Consider the following 22,149-nt stretch of genomic DNA (forward strand, 5'->3'; position numbering starts at 1 on the left):
GTGGTTTGAATCCTGAACAATTGGATTCAAAAGGCCAGATATATGCTGTGGTATTGGCTCTTCTGTGGAGAGAAACCATATGAAGATTCCACTGGTAAAGCTATCGACTACTACAGGCAAAATTGAGATTTATGGGACAGTGCTGGGTCACTGGGATTGCAATTACATATTAATCAAGCATCTGTTTGGTTCATAGGAATAGGGGTCTGGAATTGGAATAGGAATTGATCATTCTGATAATTCCAATTCCAGTTCCGGTTGGGTGGAATTGGAATCCCAGTTTCATTTCTGTGAAATGGCATTCTTCCATTTGATGGAATGGCCATTTCCTCCCCTATCCAATGATAATTCATTGCAACTGATCCAGATTAACGTCTCAATCAAACAGGCAGATGGATTCGGGACCAGGGGCGGAGCTAGATAATTTTTATAAAAGGGGCCAAAACCTAAATGAAGTATGAATGGACCCAGGGGGTGGGGGGAGGGAAAAATTTACATAGGAAGTGGAGAGTTTCTGAACCATAGTTGGGGAACCTGGGGGGGGGGGTGGAATTTACATAGGAATTGAGGCTGTGTTTGGTTTGAAGGGGGGGGGGGGGGCATGGCTCCCCTGGGTCCCCTTGCTCCACCCCTGGTCGGAACAATCAAAATCTCAAATTAAAACCAGTTCAAACGGATCAAGATGAAAGACTGATCAGTCTGACTTTGACTCGTCTTCCCTATCTCTCTCTCTCTCGGTCTTTTAATTACCACCACCATTTGGTCTTGTGGCTTGGGATAGCCACAACCCAGTGGTGGTGGATACTTGTGAACCACCGTTACTGCTTGCTTGACCTGGACCACCACAGCCATGCTAGTGGACGAGTCGACAGCATCAGCATGCAAGCAAGCTGATGGTTTTGTTTTCAAGCAAAAGCGACTGCCACGCCAACTTGGCTGTTCTGGTTTGACAGCCTCTGCATGGGCTGTTTGGTTCACCCAATGAGGGCAGATTCAGTCCTTACAAAATTTTGTTTACACTGTTCTTTCAGCCGCGCATTGGAAACATCTGTACACTTGATCCTTTTATCATGGAAGATGTTTCTAATACACACTGAAAAAGGCTGTGAGAATGGTATAAACAGAATTTTCTGAGGATCAAATCCAATTTATCTCACCCAACTATGCATTTGACACATGAACTTACGTGTCATGTCAGGAGAGCCCTGTTCACAGCTGAGGCTGTCCAATTTAGACAGTCAATTTCATGGTTTTCAAAACTGGACCGGACTGGGAAAATCAGGAACTGGTTACCTGGTTGGTTTCGTTTTCTCTCAAAACCATTGATTTTGGTCAGCAAACCGTTGAACCGGCCAGTTAACCGTTCGAACGATTTTGACTGTTTTCCATTTTTTTAATTTTTTTTATCAGAACGGGCCAGTTGTTCGAGTCAAACTGTTGGACCGCTTGAACCGGCAACCAGACCCCTGACCAGTTCGGTTTTAAAAACCATGGTCAATTTTTCCGCATATAGAAGCTTTCACCTTCATACCAAATGGAGGACCATTTATATTTTGCTGCCCTTACATTTAATTTTTCGTTATTAATGTAGCAAATTAATATAGCAATATGTCTTGACGCTCAAAAATCAGGTAAGCCCATTGGAGTAGCCTTGGGCTAAAACCGTAAAGCATGGCCCCGGCCTTTGATATATTGATGTGGACCCAATTTGAATTGGATGAAGTGATATAAGGTGGGGCTACATCAATGCATGGGAGGCCTTGATTTTATGATTTTTAGGGATGCAAATAGATGGGACTGGATTCGAATCTGATAAGGGTGTTGAATATCCATATCTGATTTGATCCGATTTAATTTTTAATAAATTAATAAATTATCAAAAGAAAAATAAAGTGTGACAGTTTAAATAAAGAAAAACTAAAAATAAAAGTATGTTTTGTTTTTTAGTAAACAAATAGAATGCATTACAGATTTTGTTCTTCTTCAGTAAGTTATAACTGCATATATCAGTCACACACTGGTCTGACTGAGATAGGCTACAAAAAATGAAATACATTTTCATCTCAAATCTCTTCAAAATCACAAAATCTGCCGTTGCACATGATTGATTTCATTGAAAATGCTAGATATAATTTCAAGGGAAATTCTATGATAGTGGAAGAGCTTTCACCGATCAAAGCACCCTCCAGGATTTTAATAAATACAATCTGATTGGTCACCTCTTTTATGATATTGATTGATTGGTTGTAAGTTTTTTTCCATATCATGGCTTCCAGTATCATAATCGTACAACAGATGTCTTGTTGGTCCATCAAATCCAATATAAATCCATTAAAGGTGGATTGGGTCAATTTGACTCAATTGACTCAATCCACCCTAAATATTAATTCAATTTGACTCAATCAAATATAAATCATTAAGGGTGGATTGGGTGTAATCCAATCTAATTTTGACATTTGGACCTTAAGTTTGGACAGACACAATTCAATATGTCTTGTTGGTCCATCCAATCAATCATATATGAAGTTAAATATATTACTATTACATGATATTATATATAAATTTTGACTATAATACCAGAAAGACAGCATACCCAAAAAACTTATAGCAAATTAATTGACATCACAATTGTTCCTAAGGCAAATTTCTTAAAAGTATTCCTGAGGTTTAGAAATTGACTTAAACTATCCTTAAAATTTTCTAACAATTGATTAAATGCAAGCACCAACATTTGAATTTTACCCATCTTTCTTTAAATTTTCAAAATGTAATATTTGAATAAACCTACATCATTTGAATAACCGTTAACAGAAATGCAAGCACCAAACCTATTGCCCCACACCCTTGAAAGTCATCTCTTCGGTTTCTTTTAAAATTTACGGTGAAACTTAGCGGCCCTTGTCTTAGATCCTAATTCTCTATTAACTTCTTATTTTTATTCTAAAGTAATATTACTTCGGACGCATAAGAGAAATAGAGTTTGTTTAAACCTAAAACAAGAATCCCGGTTATAAATCGTCAGGTTTTTCTGATACTCATTGTCAGAAAAAATAAACACCACCTGTCAAGAATCAAGCGTTGTTTCTTCTCGGTGAAATTTACTACAGACTGATTTCCCTAGTTTGACCAACATCCATCAACGTTGTCTCCTCCTGTAGCGGCTCTGTCGCCCACATCTCAGCCTCTGACGCCATCGATTCTACCGGGAGCGCCGTCACCCTCGAATTCTACCTCTCCGGTTACTCCAGTAGCTCCATCGCCACCCTCGAATTAATATGCTTTAGCTTTGAAATGGTTACTAATACTGGAGTTCACTTGTTTCCTTATCTCCGTGACTTTAGCTCATTTCTATTTCTTTGAGTATGAAGGAAGCTTCAACCGTTATGACACAGGTCTGTTTTTCCCAACGTTTTTAAAATCGGATTGGACAATCCTTATGGGGTTCGGTTATCAGGTTGAATGGTCTATTCGTCTGGTCCTAATAGATGATTCACTTTGACCAAAAAAAAAAAAACAAGAGATTGTCAAAAATTCATCATGAGTTTTCAGCATTCTCTTAAACTCACCACAATTTTTCAAAATGTCTAAAACTCACAATGTCAGTATGTTTTTATTTTCCAAAGCTCACCTCTGTTAGTGCACCATTAATGCTTCTTAATAGAGGTTGATAGTGCACGATCTGGAAGCTCCTAGCTAGAGAATTGCCTAGACGTATTCGCATGGCGAGTTAGATCAATCTGCAAAATAATGCTCAAAGGGATTGGGGTGGAAGACCCGTTGAAGTCGCTCTGAGGTGTCCACGTCTGCATAAACAACAATTTTCATGATCAAATTACCCTTAAATGGCGAGTTAGAGGAAAAGGGTAAACTTATTCGAGATTTTTTTTTGTCATTTTCAGTTTTCATTTTTTTTTTGCATTTTTAGTGTTTTGTTATAATTTCCAATGTTTTTTATAATTCCTGTTTTTTTTTTTACATTTTTCTATTTTCTACAATCTATAAAATTTCCTGTATTTTTTGTTATTTATTTACGATTTTTGTGTTTTTCTATAATTTTTTATGTTTTTTCTACAAATTTTATTTTCTGATTTTGTTTTTCAATTTCTATAGTTTCTATAATTTGAAAATAATTTTTTATTTTGTTTGCAAATTTTTTAATTTTTTATATTTTTGTAATTTTTATATTTTTATGTATTTTATATTTGAAAATATTGTTTGAACTTTTTCCTTTTCTCATGTCTAAATATTAAAATATATATGCATATATTTTATATTTATTTATGAAGGTTAAAATAGTAATATATTAACACCCATTAGTCTGTTTAACGTCGAGTTAGTGACATGGTGAATTTTAAAAAGTTGTAGTGAGTTTAAGAGAAACGTGAAAAATGTATGGTGAGTTTTAGGCAATTTCCCAAAAAAAAAAAAACAGCCAAAAAAGATGTTGTCTAGGTCGAAAGATTGATGATTCAATTGTCTAGGTCAGCGGTTCATTGATCAAATCAATGGTTTTGACCAAAAAAAGATTTTGGGGATAAAACCAAACCGGTTAAGTGATCGATTCTCAAATTTTCCAGTGCGATCATCAAGTCCGGTCCGATTTGAAAACACTCGTTTTTCCCTTTAATAATAATTAATAAATTAATTTATTACATTGATTTCAGTTGTTCAGCTTAACTACAATAGGAATGATAACAGTTGGGTATAACTGTTGTTATGAGATAGACAAAAGGGACCATCAACGATGATATAGTTGGTTACAACTGCACCACTAGTGGTGGAGCTGCCGGAAGAGGTACCTTGGGGCCGTTCGGCTCTTGGTTCTCCTTGTGGACAACCCAGCTGAGAAGACACCTGTATATTTCTACATTGTCAAAGGGCACTGGCGGAAAACTTTGTAGTATTGGGCTTAACCGTTGCCAATAAAAGGATAATATTGAGTTTTATAAAAATTAAGCGTTACTTGGTTCACATGTGCACTGATTGTGATGCAACATTAACAGACGTTAACATGAAGGGTATAGCTAGTCAATTATCAAAAAATTTAAGAATCCTTTAGGGTAATATGTAAATAATAGAGGTACAGCTAATCAATTTCTTAAATCATAAAGGTATTTAAAAAAATGCCCCTTTATTTAATATTATTATATATAAATATACTAATTGGACCTGAAGACGAAATTAGGCCCAACCCTAGAAATTTATGAGCTGGGTCGAGCGAAAAATGATCACCCTTGAACTAATTCACCCTTGAAGTGCTGAGCGTAGATGGTTGTGAACATCTCTTGATAATGTCCCACGCAAAATCGAGATCACATCTCCACCCCACAATGTCCCACAGCACAATCCCACCGTGTATTGGGAACATTTCCTGATAATGACATGATCAGTTCTGGTACTATTATTAGGAGATATTCTCAATACACGATGGGGATGTGCTATGGGGCATTTTGGTTTGAGATGTTAACTCGTAAAATCGTGCATAGTGAATTAGTGATCTATGAGACCAATCAAAAAGTTAATACACTAGTGTTCCATATAGGTGAGGCGTGGGCCTATACTTTATAGTATGGAACACTGACGTGTAAGTGTTCACTCCTCAACCCGACCATAAATAAATAAATATATATATATAATTATATATATATTATGTTTTATATTTAAATTTTTAATAAGGGAAAGTGAGAAAATTCTCATATTTCTTAGTCTAAAATATTTTATAGCATAATTTTTTTTTTAATTTAATTTTTAATAATATCACTATTGTTTAATAAATTTAAATTTAATTTTCAAGTTTAAATCTTTTGAACAAATAAACCAAATAAAAAATAGACCCAAACCAATACAACCCGAGTTGGTAGGTTTTCACTAATGGTTAATCGATTTTGGGTGACAAACTCCCAACTTGACCAAGTCAATTTGGTTGGTAAAACAGCCTGCAATTGAATTGAACTAATCCTTGAATGCTCCTAATTTAAACTAAATTAATAGTCTAATTTCTAATAATTATTGAAAAATTATAGCAAAAGTACACAATCATTGAAAATAAATTTATAATGAAAATATAATAGATATCTAATAAAAATACAATAAATACTGAAAATATTAAATTAGTCAATAAATAGCATAATCTCAAATAATAGTTTAATTTATAATAAATATTAATCTATAAATTATAAAAAATATATAAATACTAAAATAAATTTATAACAAAAATATAATAACTATGATAGATTAAATTTCAAAAGTTAAATAATATTTGTTTAATCTCCAATAGACAATTTTCTATTAAATAACAAAACAAAATAGATTTATAAATAATTATTGAAAATATATTTATCAAAAAATATAATAAATAATTATTGAAAATAAAATAAATATTAATTTTAGTATATATAAATATATAATCAATATACACTATTATTGTAAAGTTATTACTAATAAATATTAATTTTTTGAAGGTTATTTTCTATAATTATTAATTGATATAAGTAAAATTAATTATTTACTATATTATGTAGTTATTTGAATAATAATATTATTTAAAATTTTAAAATATTAATTATTTATTGAATTTAATAATTCATCAAATTGTAATTAGTAATATTATTACATAATTCGTTATTAATTTATAAAATATTAAATTATTATTAGTATAAATATTATAAAATCTATTATAATTATTTTTCTACTTTTAAAAAAATTCTAAAATTTATTACATAATTTCGTTATTTTAACTATTTAAAACTTAGTCATGTTAAATATTTCATTATTTAAATATTTAAATAGCATGTAAAATATTTAAAATTTTTTATTATTTGAAATTTATTTATTTTAATGTTAGAATAAATCTCTTAAGCTACTTGGTGTTCACAAAATTGAGAAATCGTACACTTACTGTTTACGTATTTTCTTAAGCAACCTTTAACTGTTTTGATAACTGTCTAAAACCTCCCCCATCACACTCCGTTCACATGTTCATGTAAGTGGTGATTATTTTAAATTTTCTAAAATACCTCTTATTGTTCGCCACCGCTGCTAGAAGTTGCAGCGGTGGCGACGATTTTGGTATCGTCGTCCCATGCGACAGCGGCCACTGCAACTTCCGAACAGGGAGTTCGGCTATATCAGCCCTTTTGTTCTCACCCAAGAAATTGGTGGCGCCCCTTACGCAACGTCGTCGAGGAGTTCAGCGGTTCTAATCTGGGTTTGCTATAGGGATTCAATTTGCTGTATTTCAGCTCCAAACAACAACAACAAGCACAGTATGATGGTTGGCCCTTCCAGGCACGCCTTCAACGGAAGACAGAGTGTCAAATGAACATTGGGGATCATATCCATCACTCGATAGAGCAGTAGCGGTAGAAGGTGTTGATTCCATTGGAGTTCCAATAGAACGATTCAATCCAATTGCAGATTCTACGCCTCTTAGGAAAGGCTAGCCCCAGCCCTTCGATAGACAGACAAATGGGGATGGAATAGAGCTTGTTAGCGGATAGCCTTAATGAATAGATGGATTGGAAGATTCGACGCACCCACTTGGACTCCCCTTTCTTCAGATCGATCCTTTGCACTCGCTCCAAATCGCCTTTTGAACGAAGGAGATAGGAGTCCGTTATCTACCTTTGATCCGATAGATGGAAGAGTGCTTTCTGTCGGAGTTTGCCCTGATGCAGCGGTAGAAGGTGTTGATTCTGTTGCTTTCTGATGCAGAGGTGACCTGATATCTTTCATACATATGGAATTCTACGCCTCCTGGGCAGCTCCAAAAATGTCTGTGGAGTTGAAGCACCTCCAAGGTGCCACTCTCTGTAGTGTAATTCATAGGAGATGTTCGCAGCTTTTCTTTATCAAGGGGAGGTAACCTCTGCACCCAAAGATGAAGAGGACCGTTTGGGAATTCCCCCAATGGCTGAGGGACCACTAGTTGGCCAAGCGCCAAAAAATTATGGAGGCCCCCATTTTTTACTTGTCTCCTGCTCCTTCTACCGCCGTTGCTCTATCGAGTGGTAGATATGGTCCCCAATGTTCATTTGACACTCTTTCTTCCGTTGAAGGCGTGCCTGGAAGGGCCAACCATAATACAGTGCTCGTTGTTGCAGTTGGGGGCTGAAAGACAGCAGACTGAATCCCTGTAGCAAAGCCAGATTAGAACCGAAGCCACGATATTCGCTGCGTAAGGGACACCACCATTGAAACCTGACCAACCCATCCATAGTATACCAGCCCCAGCTACGGGTTTTTCATCAGTTGGGTTTTAGTTTGAAAATTTAATGAATAGTGAAGGGCAAATTCGATATTTTATTTTTTTCCGTGTTTATCAGCATAATATGTAAACAGAGTAAGGGTACAATTTGTCAATTTCGTGAATACTAGGGATAATTTAAGAGATTTACCCTTAATGTTATTATGTAAAATTAAGTATTTTTTATTTAATTGTTTTTCTATTTTTAATGTTTTATTATTTAACATATTTAGTTCTTGAAATATTTACATAATGTTTTATTTTTTAATGTTAACTTTTTTATTTGAATAGCATTTAAATAGAATAATTTGTAAAATTATAATTTATATCGTTACTACATAATTTCACGATGAATTTTGGTAAAAATATAGAATTATCAATAATGTGAATATTATTAAATCTATTATAATTAATTTTCATGTTTTGAATAAATATTTTAATTAGTATATAATTTTGTTATAATATTTAAATAATTCTGAAAAATTTTTAATTGAAATTAGATAAAAAGTGGGGGAGAGGATAAATAGGAATTAGTGATAGTTTAGGAGAGAACCTTTCAATCTCTACTAAATTATAGGTAAATAGGAGTTAGAAATAATTTGGGAGATAAATAAGAATTAGAGAGGAGAAAGTGGGGGAAGTGACGCCACTTAGCTAAACATTAGAAAAGATAATCCCTCTTTCTTTATGTTTGTTACAAATAGTTAAACCTATATTATTTCCTTATTGGTATGGGTAATTATGTGGAATTAAAAAAAAAGGAAATTAGGAAATAGGTTTGGAGCAAGGAGAGGCATGGTGACAAGGACTGTATTGCTATATAGATAGATATATATATATATATATATATATATATATATATCGAGAGAGAGAGAGAGAGAGAGAGAGAGAGAGAGAGAGAGAGAGAGAGAGAGAGAGAGAGAGAGAGAGATAATCATCTTTATTTAATATACCACTTTTAATATTTCTTTGCAATAAAACCCATGAAAGCCACCCCCAAATCAAAGAAAATGTTTCACCAGATAGGTAAGCTTGATTGAACATCTATTTCTTTGGAGAATCTTTACATGTTTTTGTGAAAAAACTTTGTTAAGGACCGTAATTGGATGAGTCTCAGATCCATCTCCCTCCATTTTCTCTACAAATAGAAACCCAGCTCGAGGGAGGAGGGGGGACAGAAGAGGGCAGTTTCCCAACTTCTGTGATACACTATTTCTGCTTGTAATGCTGAAATCCCTCAAGCCAAGCTCAAGCTTCATCCCCTATCTTCCAAACTTAACACCAAAAACGCTCAACCCAGCTCTAGCCTAGCTCAAGAACCCATTTGAATTCCATTCTATCTAATCTTCGCTGTTAGAAAACTTTCGTTAAGGTACATACAAAAGGTAAGTCATTTTTTAGTTTTATTGGGTTGCTTGAGGTTCTAAAATATTGGAGAACCATCATTTTCAATTTCTTCTTGATTGAGAATAGAGGCAGAAAGGCAAGGGTCTTATGGAAATCAGTACCTTAGACCTGATAACATCACCTCAAAATCGGTCTTAGGAGAAATTGAAAGCATGTTCCTCTAGATTTAAGAAATTCCTGCAACCATTTTTGTTTTTTTTCGAAAGAAACTGAGCTTGAACAACTCCCGTATTGGGCTGCGATAACAACTTAGAGAGATGAATGACTAATACCTTCCCTATCCTCAGGACCCAAAATCTTTCGGTTATGTGCCTTTTCCATTGAAGACAAAGTCACTATCAAAGACTTAAGTCGAGTTTTTCGAATTTAAAAAAGATAGCCCATTTCCTCTAAAAAAATGGGTGGCGACTCCATCTCTCCGAGTCGACCATGAGTTTCCTAGAGCTTACAATATTCATATTATCGATAATTCTATATTTTTACTAAATTCATCATGAAATTAAAATTATAATTGTAGCAATTTATTTTTGTTTTGTTATTTTATAAAAAATTGTCTATAATTTTTGGAGATTAAACAACTATAATTTAGCTTTTGAAATTTAATTTATCATATTTATTGTATTTTTGTCATAAAATTATTTTTAGTAATTATATATTTTTATAATTTATAGATTAATATTTATTAGAGATTAAACTATTATTTGAGATTGCACTATTTATTGACTAGTTTTGTATATTTTCAGTATTTATTATATTTTTGTAATTATTGTATTTTTATTAGATATCTATTATATTTTTATTATAAATTTATTTTCAATGATTTTGTACTTTGCTATAAATTTTCAATAATGATTAGAGATTGAACTATTGTTATTTATTAGAAATTAGACTCTAAATTTAGCTGAAATTAGGAGTGTTCAAGGATTGGTTCAGTTTAGTTGGAGGTTGTTTTGACAACAAAATCGATCTGGTCAAGTTGGGAGTTTGTCATCTGAAACCGATTGACCATTAGTTTAAACCCGCCAATTCGGGTTGTATCGCTTTGAGTTTATTTTCAGTTTGGTTTGTTTGTTCAAAAGATTTAAACTTAAAAACTAAAATTTAAATGGCATAAATTACAATGATATTATTAAAAAATAAATTTATGATATAAAATATTTTAGACTAAAAACATGGAAAATTTCCTACATCCCCGTATTAAAAAATTAATTTTAAAATATAAAATATTAATATATATTTATGATTAGATCGATTTACAAATAGCCAAACCGAAATTTCTAAATAAAATTCGCTCGAAAATATTAAGAAACCGACTAACAAAATTATAGCAGGCAACTTTTTGCCCTGAATATCAATAAAATGTTATATTTTTATAAAATAATTAAAATAAGGTAACTTTTTTTAGAAAAATATAAAAAAAGGGTATTAATACTGTTCATTGTCTTCCTGTGCTGCTCTCTTAAGAGGAAGATTATGGAATTATTATTTTTCCCTGAATAAGGGCAGTGGTTGAAGGTTTTCTTGTAGAGGTGACACGAAAAATAGGTGTAGCCGATGAGTATCTGTGTGGGAGTCGATTTCCAATACTGGGTACCCACAACACACCTACAACAATATTTCTGTCTCCCACCATATCGTTTGGTTTCATGTATGTCGAGCAACTCAAACTATTAGGCATTCCATTGTGTATGTGTAATGCTACGGTGATGCCATTCACGTCTTCATTGTCGACCGTCTCATGATTTTCATCTACTCCTGGTGTGGCCGGCCGAAGCAAGCAACTCAGTAATGGTAGAGGCTTCATAGAGTTTTGGGTTGTATTATTTGTGTCTGGACAGATCACAAGACTCATTATCCTTAGCAAAAGAATTAGCCACGGGATTTGAGTCATCACGACAATCTACATAAAACTCCATGTTTAATACTTTAATTCTGATCTGATGTATCTCTATCTACATTATTTTTCACAGACTACACTTGTCTCGAAATCTTGGCATATATATGTTTACATAAATTATAGACAACGTTGAACCCTCAAATGAATACAAGATCAACGGCCCACTGCCCTCAAACCAATTGGGATTGCTGTAAAATATTTTCTTCGGTGAAAAAAAGAAAAGGAAGACGATGAACACTCTTATTGAGGGCAAAAACATCATTCATCGTCTTTCTTGAGGGAGCAGGAAGACCATGAATAGTATTAATGCCCTTTTTTAATATTTAAAAAAAAAGTTATTCTATGTTAATTATTTTACGAAATATAATTATTATGTATTTTTAGAAATGGGATTCTTCAAAAAGAATGAATTACTTAATATCTTAATAAAGCATAAAAGTACGGAGAATATTTTTATATATTGTTTAACTTTTTCTTTGCTTCAGTCCTAAGCAAGCAAGAAAAGAGAAAAAGTTTACTTGACTTGCTTATTTGAGCTACTACTCTGCTTACAGCAGTTGAAGCACGACTGCAGGGAAGGCGGAGGCCGGAGGGTTGATACTTTTTCAGTTTTTTAAAGGAAGATATTCTCTTTCGTGCGCCTGGAGTATATTAGATTGTGTGATCCATGGGTGGTGGTGGTGGAGGTGGATTTCCGACTCCGGTGACTGGAACGCCGGGGGTGGTGGCGAGAGGGGCGGAGCCGCAGTACATATCGGCAAAAACGTCCGTGTGGTGGGACATAGAGAACTGTGCAGTCCCTAAGGAGTGCGATCCTCACGCCATAGCTAAGAACATAAGCTCTGCCTTGGCTAAGATGAATTACTCTGGCCCCGTCTCTATCTCCGCCTACGGTGACACCAGTGGAATCCGGGCCTCAGTGCAGAATGCCCTCTCTAGTACGGGAGTAGCATTAAATCACGTCCCCGCCGGTACTTGCATTCAAAACTCCGCTTTGATTTTTCTTCTTTAATCGTTCATTTTCTTCTCATCTCATCCACATTCAAAACCCTAGTTTGGGGTTTTCTTCCCTAACTTTCCTTTGTATTTTCTCCCTGCTTTTACGTTTTATCCCAGGCTCCTTTTCAGTCTTTTCCTACGTGTGCCATCAACCTCTGTCGCTGGCTTGAGATCAAGAAATTCCATAGTCTTTTTTTTTTTAAATTACATCGATCAATGTAGCACATGCCTTATTTTATTTATTATCCATTTTTATAATAAATTAATGAAAGTATGAAACAAACACATAGAATGCATCTTTCTTTGTAGAAAGCCGATTTATAATTGGAAAAAGATTGTTTGAAATTGATCCCAGATTCCCTTCCGTTGTTTTCGCATTTAATTTCATGAAATGTTCTTCTGTATAACTGTGTATATTTTCACACATCACAGGAGTTAAGGATGCAAGTGATAAGAAGATACTGGTGGACATGTTATTCTGGGCAGTCGACAATCCAGCCCCTGCAAATTTTTTGCTGATATCAGGTGATCGTGACTTCTCCAATGCTCTCCACCAGTTGCGTATGAGGAGATATAATATCCTTCTTGCACAGCCACAGAATGCATCTGTACCACTCGTCGCTGCCGCAAGCACCGTCTGGCTTTGGACAACTCTTGTGGCCGGAGGGCCTCCGCTTGCAAATGGTGAGTCACCACACCCAAACCCAAACCCACAACCACAGCCACACCGCAAAGATGCTACTAAACATAAACCTAGTAAAGGGCCAAAATGCACTGGCAATAATAAACATCAAGCCCAGAAATTTGATGGTATTCATAGCAATGTAGAAAGCTCTGGTCCTGGTGTTAAGCTTAAAAGAGGGAAAAGTGGTGAGTCACCACACCCAAACCCAAACCCACAACCACAGCCACACCCCAAAGATGCTACTAAACATAAACCTAGTAAAGGGCCAAAATGCACTGGCAATAGTAAACATCAAGCCCAGAAATTTGATGGTATTCATAGCCAGGTAAAAAGCTCTGGTCCTGGTGTTAAGCTTAAAAGAGGGAAAAGTGGTGATGACAAACTTAGAGATGGTGAGAATAAACATCAAAATCAAACGCACAAAACTAGTGATGCTAGAGGGGGGAAATTCAGTATTAAACTTAATCCTGAAGTCCAAAAAACTAGTGATTACTCTAAAGCTAAAGCTGGTGTTACTGGTAGTAGTGGGAAACTGCTAGGGAAGAAGGTGTTAATAAAGATAAATAAAAAGAAAATCGGAATGGCCCAACTCAAATCCATCCACCAAGCATCTGGAACTACTCAAAGCTTAATAAAGATAAAGAAAAAGAAAATCGAAAAGGCCCAACTCAAATCCACCCACCAAGCATCTGGGACTACTCAAAGCTTGCCTGTTGGGGATCAGGGTCAAACGGAGGCCAAGGTTCAAGTCATGAACAAGAACCTGAACCAGAACCAGAACCAGAATCAAGAGGTTAATTGTAAATCTCGGAGAGGTAATAGGAGGAAGAAGAAGGCCACTTGACTGTGGCTGTTGGTCCTTGAATTGATATTGAGCTGTGTTTATCATGTATTGATAGTTCCCCCCCATATGCTTTAAATCTTATGATCCAATGTTGCTTGAGAAAGAGAACGGAAGAAGAAGTTCAATGTTGTTGCATGGCATTTAAATTATCAATCATCTTGGGCTTTTGGTGGTTAATGTGTTGCAATGTTGGACGGTTGGGTTTCATACTTGCATTGCATGATGCCTACTGGTACTACAGGATGTCCGATGAGGTCCTACATCCTTTATACGTGGTACATATGGCAAGAGAAATATACTTGCTCTTCTTATACAGGTACCAATTTACAGAGAGGAACTAGGTCTCACTGAATCACTCAATTCATGAGAAGGTTGGTTTATGACTTTCAACATTCTCGATAGTCCATTCTCCTACCGTCTGATAGCAGTTTTGCATGGCAAGAGAAATATTCCATGAGATGATGAAGCTAAACCACCTCAAACATCTTATCAGATCTGTGTTTTTTCTTTTCCCCTCATTCCGTGTGAGTCGACATCTGCTTCCACAGTGGAGGGTGAGGGTGCCCAAAGTGTATACTGGAGATTGGAGTCAGGAGTGGTTTTCAACTTTCAACAAAAATGAGAAAACCAACACCAGGAATGTCTCTCTCCTGACGCCGACTTGTTTTTCTGGTACGAAAGGATGGTCGATTACACACAGAAAAACAAAGAGGAAAACGACCAAAAGTGGTTCGCCCTACACGGGTCTATTCAAGTGTCGCCCTGCTAGGATTTTAAGCCACTCCGGGCAATCCCCAACAAACAGGCCAGACTCTGTCTGTTGGACCTCTTTTAGCAAGCTCATGAGCTACACCATTTACATATCTTTTAACAAAAGAAATATAACAGAGAACAATTTGCAGTTTTGCACAGCTCCACGCATCCTTCGCCATATCTGGATTTCCTCTTGAATTTGCATTGACCAAATTTGAACAGTCGAACTTCACAACAACTTGTTTGAATAGGAGGTGCTTCACCAGATGAAGGCCCATTGAGATTGCTAGAGCTTCAGTTTGGATTGTGCAATTCTTATTATTTGTTTATGGAGAGCAGGAACTAATCACCAATGTGACTTTCCAAATCCCAAATATGACTTCATTTAATCATCTTATATATATAAGAGAAATACTTCATTGCATTGCATAGTTCCTTGATTAGAGCAAATTCTACATTGGTTGGAGTTGAGGGGGAGGTGTTTTTTTAGGAAAATTTATGGTTGACCCCTTGGAAATTTTTATTGTTTTTATAAACCCAGATTCCCACTTACTCAACCATATTGTGATAGGTTTCTCCAACTGTCGCATCTTTTTTTTTTTTTAATTTCGGTTTTAGTATTAAATTTCCGACACCGAGGAGGACTTTGCAGGGAGTACATAAAATCCACTAGCCATGCCACGAAAAGCCTGCAATTCCACAGGTTTGAATTTGATCACACACCTCACACCTCTCTGGTGGATGTTGACTGGCCATCTCAACTATTGGGGGATGGACTATTTATGTAGCGAAGTACACAATTATTCAATTTAAAAATATGCCCCATAGACTATTTGAAGAAGTTGATCGAGCCCACTTGGAGAGTAAGCCCAATCATAATCAGAGATTGCCTAGTCATTACCGAAAATCAAGGATGGAATTGTATTACAACCATTCTTAAAGAATCCCGGGTTGCCTCCACTTATTTCATAAGATTTGGTAAGGTGTTAGGCTACTTAGGGCTGTCACAAGGGTAATGCAGGGTGAGCTCGGTTCAGGTACCCACAAACTTGGTCCCGACCCAGACCCCTCAAAGATATGTAACTACTACATCTCGAAGATTAGGAATGGCAGTTTTCCTTCACTCAATGGGGTCAAGGATGGAGTGATATGAATCATATGATATTCGACTAGGGACGAGGATGGGGTTAGGGAGTGAATTCCCCTCTTCTGGCCCCAACCCCAATTATATTTATTATATATATATTATATAATATTATTTATATTATTGATAATATTATTTGTATCAAAATATATTTCAAATATTTTTTTATATTTAAAATTTTCTCTTATTTTAAATAAATATGTTATTTTTAAAATAATTTTAATTCATAAAATTTGAGGATTGGGTCCCCGAAGGGGAACTTGTCTCCTTCGATTTAGTTGGCTTGAGGCTCATGCTTTTCTAGAAGGTATCAAATTTGCTTAAGAGTTAGGTTTCGATGAATTGCTTATTGAAGGGGATGCACACAAGGTTGTTCATGCGAGCTCATGTAATTGCAAGAAAAAAAAAAGGCTTATTCTTTGACCAGAACTTGCACTTGGTCTATATCCCCAGAAATCTTTGTAATTGCTCTATTGAAAGATTCTTTTTAATGAATTAGTCATTAGCTAAAAAAAAGTATTATTAGCTTTTCTTTTAGGGAGAATGACCACTAAATTATAAGAACATTTAAGGATATAGTAATTAACCCTTCTTTGACTTCAGCCATTAAGGAGCTCACAATCCCCTTTACAAATTATGGAAAGCAAATAGGGAAAAAGAGAATGCGATTTCATGTATACACCGTCACACTAGGTGAGGGAGAGTTCTTTTTCGAAGCCCACATAAAAATGGGAGAATGACCGTTCAGCCCAGGGTCAGAATTCATAGGCCCCGGCTTGAAACCTTTTGAAACCTTCCCCTTAATGGTGAACATTTAATGTCGAGCTGCTCTGCTGCTCGGAGTAGGAGTAGGTAATTTGCCCCCCTTTTGACGACCTAGCTTCCAGCTTGTCCATCAAACCCACTCACACTCTCTTCCCTTCGTAAAAGATGGAGAAGGAAGAAGAAGACCATGCCCAAAATAGCTCGATAATGAAGCAGATCTCAAAGCTTGGGGAGGACTTTGCCAAACATGCAAGAGTAGCAGGTTCATTCATTGAAAGTTCAGTGGAGCTAGTGGCAAAAGCTGAAGAGATCATAGCCAAAACCCTTCGAGGCCGAATATTCCCTTGAATACAAACTTCCATTGACAACATGCGAATGTTCGCCAAGCACGCCTAGTCCCCCAGACGACCTGTAAAAGTGGGGCACGATGACAGTGGGGGATGGGAGTTTGTCTTTGAAGATTTAGAGGACATGCAGAGAGTTCTAGACGGCGGCCCCTAGTTTATCAGATCAAGTTGGATGATGGTTGAGCCCTGGCAAGACTCTCGGTTGGGTGAGAAATCAAAGATTTGGCACCAAAAAGTTTGGGTCCAACTACATGACATCCCTCGCCGTTTCATCTCCGACCATAACTGCAAGCTTTTAGCGTTGGCAGCAGGGAGTGTTACCAGAAAATGAAGAAATAAAAAATGGCACTCCGACAAGAGGAAAGATGGTTCGCATTTAGGTGGAGCTTGACCTTAGGGAAACCCTTTTCAGGGGTTTGGTCTTAAACAATGGAACGGAACCGATCTGGGTCCATTTTGTTTATGAAGATTTGACAAAACTTTGTTCTTATTGTGGCCTTGTTGGACACTCTTGGCGGAAATGTCGGTAGATCCTACCGGAGACCTTAGCGGATCAGATCCAAAAGGAATTGGATACAAGGAGCCTCAACTCTCCAGGGGACTAGCTCAAGGCAGATCTCAAGACGGAGAAACCCTTCAAGTATCCAGAGCTGAAGAAGGGTTTCTCTCCATGCAAGCAGTTGGCTCTGGTGCATCATGATTGCAGTTCGGATGAAGATTCAGAAGAGGAAAATAGGATAGATAAGAAGTAGAAGCTAATCCAAGGGGACCACAGTCAGTTAGGCACTTAGCAAGAGACAAAGCAAAGCTACAGAAATCACAGGCTGGCGAGGAAGACAAAAGGCGAGTCATCTAACTTGAAGTGGAAAAGGGGCGAGTCAAGTAATAGTATGGCTCAAAAGAAAGGGAAGTCTAATCATTGAGATTTTCTAAGTTAGAAGGTGTCAGATAAGTCAGATTCGGGAGTTTATTTTTATTCCACTCTTTTGAGTGGTTTAGGCCTGATGAATATGGAGACTGGCGCAAAAAGAAAGGGGCACCCTTTCAAGACTGAGATATCTCTAAAGGACCACCTGTAGAGTGAAATCCTAGTGAAATCCTCGGAAGTTGTGTTTTCTCCCCGCAAAAGATAAGCTATCAACCAACCCAACAATCAGATTTGATCCGAATGCCCGACTCATCCCGATTGCCGGACCCAATCCAAATGTCTGATCCGACATGCACCCGTTTGTCCGATATCACCCAGAAGGGCGACCAAAACCAGTTCAGCCCGAACCGGGTCATTGATGCGCTTAGCTTACACTAGTAAGTGCAATAGTCGATCAAGTAATACAATGATGAGTAGAGTATCGTTCCCACGAGGATTGATCCAACAATTACTAGTAATGAATTAGCCGTTTGTTATCTGATAAACCAAAATATTAAACAAATCAAAACCCTAATTCCTAATTAGCAAGCTACCCTAATCAATTTTGGAACAAACCACCTTCATGCAATGAGAATAAAAGTTGTATGTAAACACTAATAGATTCGGTTCAGCAATTAAACCATTAAGTTATTCAACTGATGTGGAATCCAGTCATGGGTTGGCGAAACCCTAATGGTATGAACAACCTCTCTCGAGCACAACCCACTCTATCTATGGGTGACAATTCCTATATCTCTATCAAGAATTTAATCCCCATAGATGCATTGAGAACAAAGAATTCGAAGGGCATCAATTCATGTATGAATGAACACCAAACGAACCATGCAAATTATCTCTAAGATGCATTCAATCAATTTTCTTGATTAGATGATCTGATTACCTAAACTCTTTCTCAAGCAATTCAGGCAATCCAAGAATTAAGAACAATTCGGCCAATATTATTCTAGCAATTAAAAACCCTAATCAAGAAATACTAAGAATGAATCCAATCAATCGAATAACTTAAAAGAATTAATTACGGATTTGAATCAGCACCAAACATGTTTCGAATACTAGCAAGAAAGAATGATTCAATGACAAAAATCCATTAAACCCTAGTTGAATCTAGGTTACCAATTGCGCAGAACCAAAGAAGAAGACAACCTATGATTCTTGCATCAATCTTTGATCTCCTTGATGTGATTCTTCTTCAATTCGCATTCAGAAACCTCCTTCCTTCTCTTGCACTTCTCTCATTCAGTTTGCTTTCAAGGGTTCGAACTCTAATTCTGGTCAATCCCCGAATGAAAACTTGCAGGCTAAGGAATGGCTCCAGCACGTCAGCAATGTGGTTATAGATAATTCGGGCCAGATTTTGACATCGATGCAGTCTGTATCTGATGAGGGCAGATTTGGCCCTCCAGTAAAATTGTGACACGTGGCACCTCGTGACAACTAGGAAAACACCCAGCCAACAAACTTACAAAGTTGGTGACCCACCTGGGCACCTGTCTGGCCGGCCTGGCGCGACCTGCGCGCGGCCTGACACGCGCCTGCGCGACCTGCGTGCGGCCTAACGCGCGCCTGCGCGGCGCGCACGAACTGCACGGCGCGCGCGGCCTAGAGCGCAGCCTGCGCGAACTGCGCGCGGCCTGCGCGAACTGCGTGTGGCCTGTGCGAACTGTGCACGGCCTGCGTGACCTGGCCGACCTGGACCAGCCTAGCACATGATCCGGCCAAGGCGCCAGCTTGACGACCTGATCTAGACACTGACCCACCAACTGACACAGGCGCCAGCTTGACGACCTGTTCTAGGCACTGTCCCGCCGACTGACACAGGCGTCGACCTGATGACCTAGCCTAAACACTGACCCGCCGACTGACGCAGGCACCCCTCTGACAACCTGGCCCAGGCGCCGACCTGGCCGCCTGACACAAGCGCCAGCTTGACGACCTCGAGGAGTTCACCACCGTACCCCGGTTCTAACTGGATGCGACGAGTCTTACCGTTTGGAGGCTTTTCACCCACCTAACCCGCGAAGACCCCGGTATATAAAGACCTCACCCCCCAAAGGGGAAGAGGAGGGAAAGGAAAGGGAAGTAACCCTGCTCTCTAGCTCTCTCATATTATCTTCAAAGCTCTCTACAATAAGAGTGCTAACTTAAGCATTGGAGTGCCCCCACTGGGAAAGTACCCCCGGGACCTCTGATTCAGTTCTCGCAGGTCCTTCATCTCTCGCCGCCTACGAAGAGGAGGAAAAGATGCAGTTTTCGGAAGTCCCTCAGCTCCCCCACCTATAAGGAGGAAGAGATGGAGTTCTCGGAGGTCCCTCAACTCCAGCCACCTATAAGGAGGAGGAAAAGATGGAGTTCTCGGAGGTCCCTTAGCTCCCGCCACCTACAAAGAGGAGGAAAAGATGGAGTTCTCGCAGGACTCTCAGCTCTCACCACCTACAAAGAGGAGGAAAAGATGAAGTTCTCGCAGGTCCCTCATCTCCCGCAGCCTACAAAGGAAAGAAGACCGCCTCATGCTGAGGGCAGTCGGATTGCGCCGCACCAGGGAGCTCCAACATTCTCTAAGGCATCGACCGCCTAGTAGGGAGTTCGCCACCAAGGCAATTCGCCCCCAGGTAATTCGCCACCAGGGAGTTAGCCTCCAAGGCAGTTCGCCCCCAGGCAGTTCATCCCCAGGCAGTTCGCCACCAGGGAGTTCGCCACCAGGGAATTCGCCCCCAGGCAGTTCACCCCCAGGCAGTTCACCACCAAGGCAGTTCACCCCCAGGCAGTTCGTCCCCAGGGAGTTCGCCCCCACGTAGTTCGCTACCAGGGAGTTCGCCCCCAAGCAGTTCGCCACCAGGGAGTTAGCCTCCAAGGCAGTTCGCCCCCAAGCAGTTCGCCCCCAGGCAGTTCACCACCAAGGCAGTTCGCCACCAAGGCAGCTCGCCCCCAGGTAGTTCGCCACCAAGGAGTTCGCCACCAAGTAGCTCGTCACTAAGGTACGCCACCACCGGGTCGAATAACGAGGTACTTTGCCAAAAAAATTTACATCACAAAACATTGGTACGTGGCCGAAAACAGTTACATCAATTGGCGCCGTCTGTGGGAACCCGCTACAAAAAGCTAAGTTCTCATCCTACCAAAGCTAAGTTCTCATCTTGCCAAAACTAAGTCCTCACTTTTTAGAAATTGAAGCTATCACTTTATAATTTACATTTTTTATGAACTCAGAGATTATGCAGGGAGCTAACGGACTAAGTAGCTCTACCAACCTTACTTTCAATTCAGATAATGCCACATCAGTCCTCTCCGCAAGGTCCCCCCTACAAAGATGAGCTCTTCGTGGCTTCCGCGGAAGTTGGCGGCCAACTGACTACATAGGCGCCCTTACCGGTCGAGCCTTCCAAGGCTCCCATGTGAGCTAGCAACCTAAAGTTAGTGGTGTTGCCCTCGAAGGTCGAGCCCCTAGTAGCTTCTTGTAGAAGTAGGTGACCGGCATTACGAAGCTGATGCAGGCCAAGCCTATGGGCCACCTCACTACTTAAGACTCGGTTGCCTCTCCGGCACGGGCAAAAGTAAAAAAAGAATAGACTACGAGTCGCTCCCAAAAGCCTACGGGCCACATTACTGCTTAAGACCCGGTCGCCTCTCCGGCACGGGCAAAAGTCAAAAAAGAGTAGAGTACGAGTCGCTCCCAAAAGCCTACGGGCCACATTACTGCTTAAGACTCGGTTGCCTCTCCGGCACAAGCAAAAGTAAAAAAAGAGTAGACTACGAGTCGCTCCCAAAAAACTACGGACCACCTCACTACTTAAGACTCGGTTGCCTCTCCGGCACGGGCAAAAGTAAAAAACGAGTAGACTACGAGTCGCTCCCAAAAGCCTATGGGCCACATTACTGCTTAAGACCCGGTCTCCTCTCCGGCATGGGCAAAAGTCAAAAAAGAGTAGACTACGAGTCGCTCCCAAAAGCCTACGGGCCACATTACTGCTTAAGACCCGGTCGCCTCTCCGGCACGGGCAAAAGTAAAAAAAGAGTAGACTACGAGTCGCTCCCAAAAGCCTACGGGCCACATTACTGCTTAAGACTCGGTTGCCTCTCCAGCACGGGCAAAAGTCAAAACAGAGTAGACTACGAGTCGCTCCCAAAAGCCTACGGG

The 22,149-nt window shown here is 38.6% G+C and overlaps 1 protein-coding gene across 1 annotated transcript; it reads left to right on the forward strand.

Annotated features, from left to right (window-relative positions):
* The first annotated feature begins 11,822 nt into the window (after positions 1 to 11,822).
* EDA32 (Putative endonuclease or glycosyl hydrolase) lies at positions 11,823 to 14,254 on the forward strand. The gene is made up of 2 exons (XM_088979036.1): positions 11,823 to 12,520; positions 12,981 to 14,254. Exons 1-2 carry the CDS (start codon positions 12,217 to 12,219, stop codon positions 14,075 to 14,077), a joined length of 1,401 nt encoding a protein of 466 aa, XP_088835162.1. The 5' UTR covers positions 11,823 to 12,216; the 3' UTR covers positions 14,078 to 14,254.
* The last annotated feature ends 7,895 nt before the right edge of the window (positions 14,255 to 22,149 follow it).

Source organism: Nelumbo lutea, chromosome 3 (assembly GCF_056320005.1).
Source record: "Nelumbo lutea isolate HS-2025 chromosome 3, American lotus-T2T, whole genome shotgun sequence".
Taxonomy (NCBI): Eukaryota; Viridiplantae; Streptophyta; class Magnoliopsida; order Proteales; family Nelumbonaceae; genus Nelumbo; species Nelumbo lutea.

Excerpts from the sequence above, each read along its gene's own strand:
- EDA32 (XM_088979036.1), top strand. The coding sequence starts at position 12,217 with ATGGGTGGTGGTGGTGGAGGTGGATTTCCGACTCCGGTGACTGGAACG. Across the intron at positions 12,521-12,980 it reads ATTAAATCACGTCCCCGCCG|GAGTTAAGGATGCAAGTGAT; the intron begins GTACTTGCATTC and ends CACACATCACAG.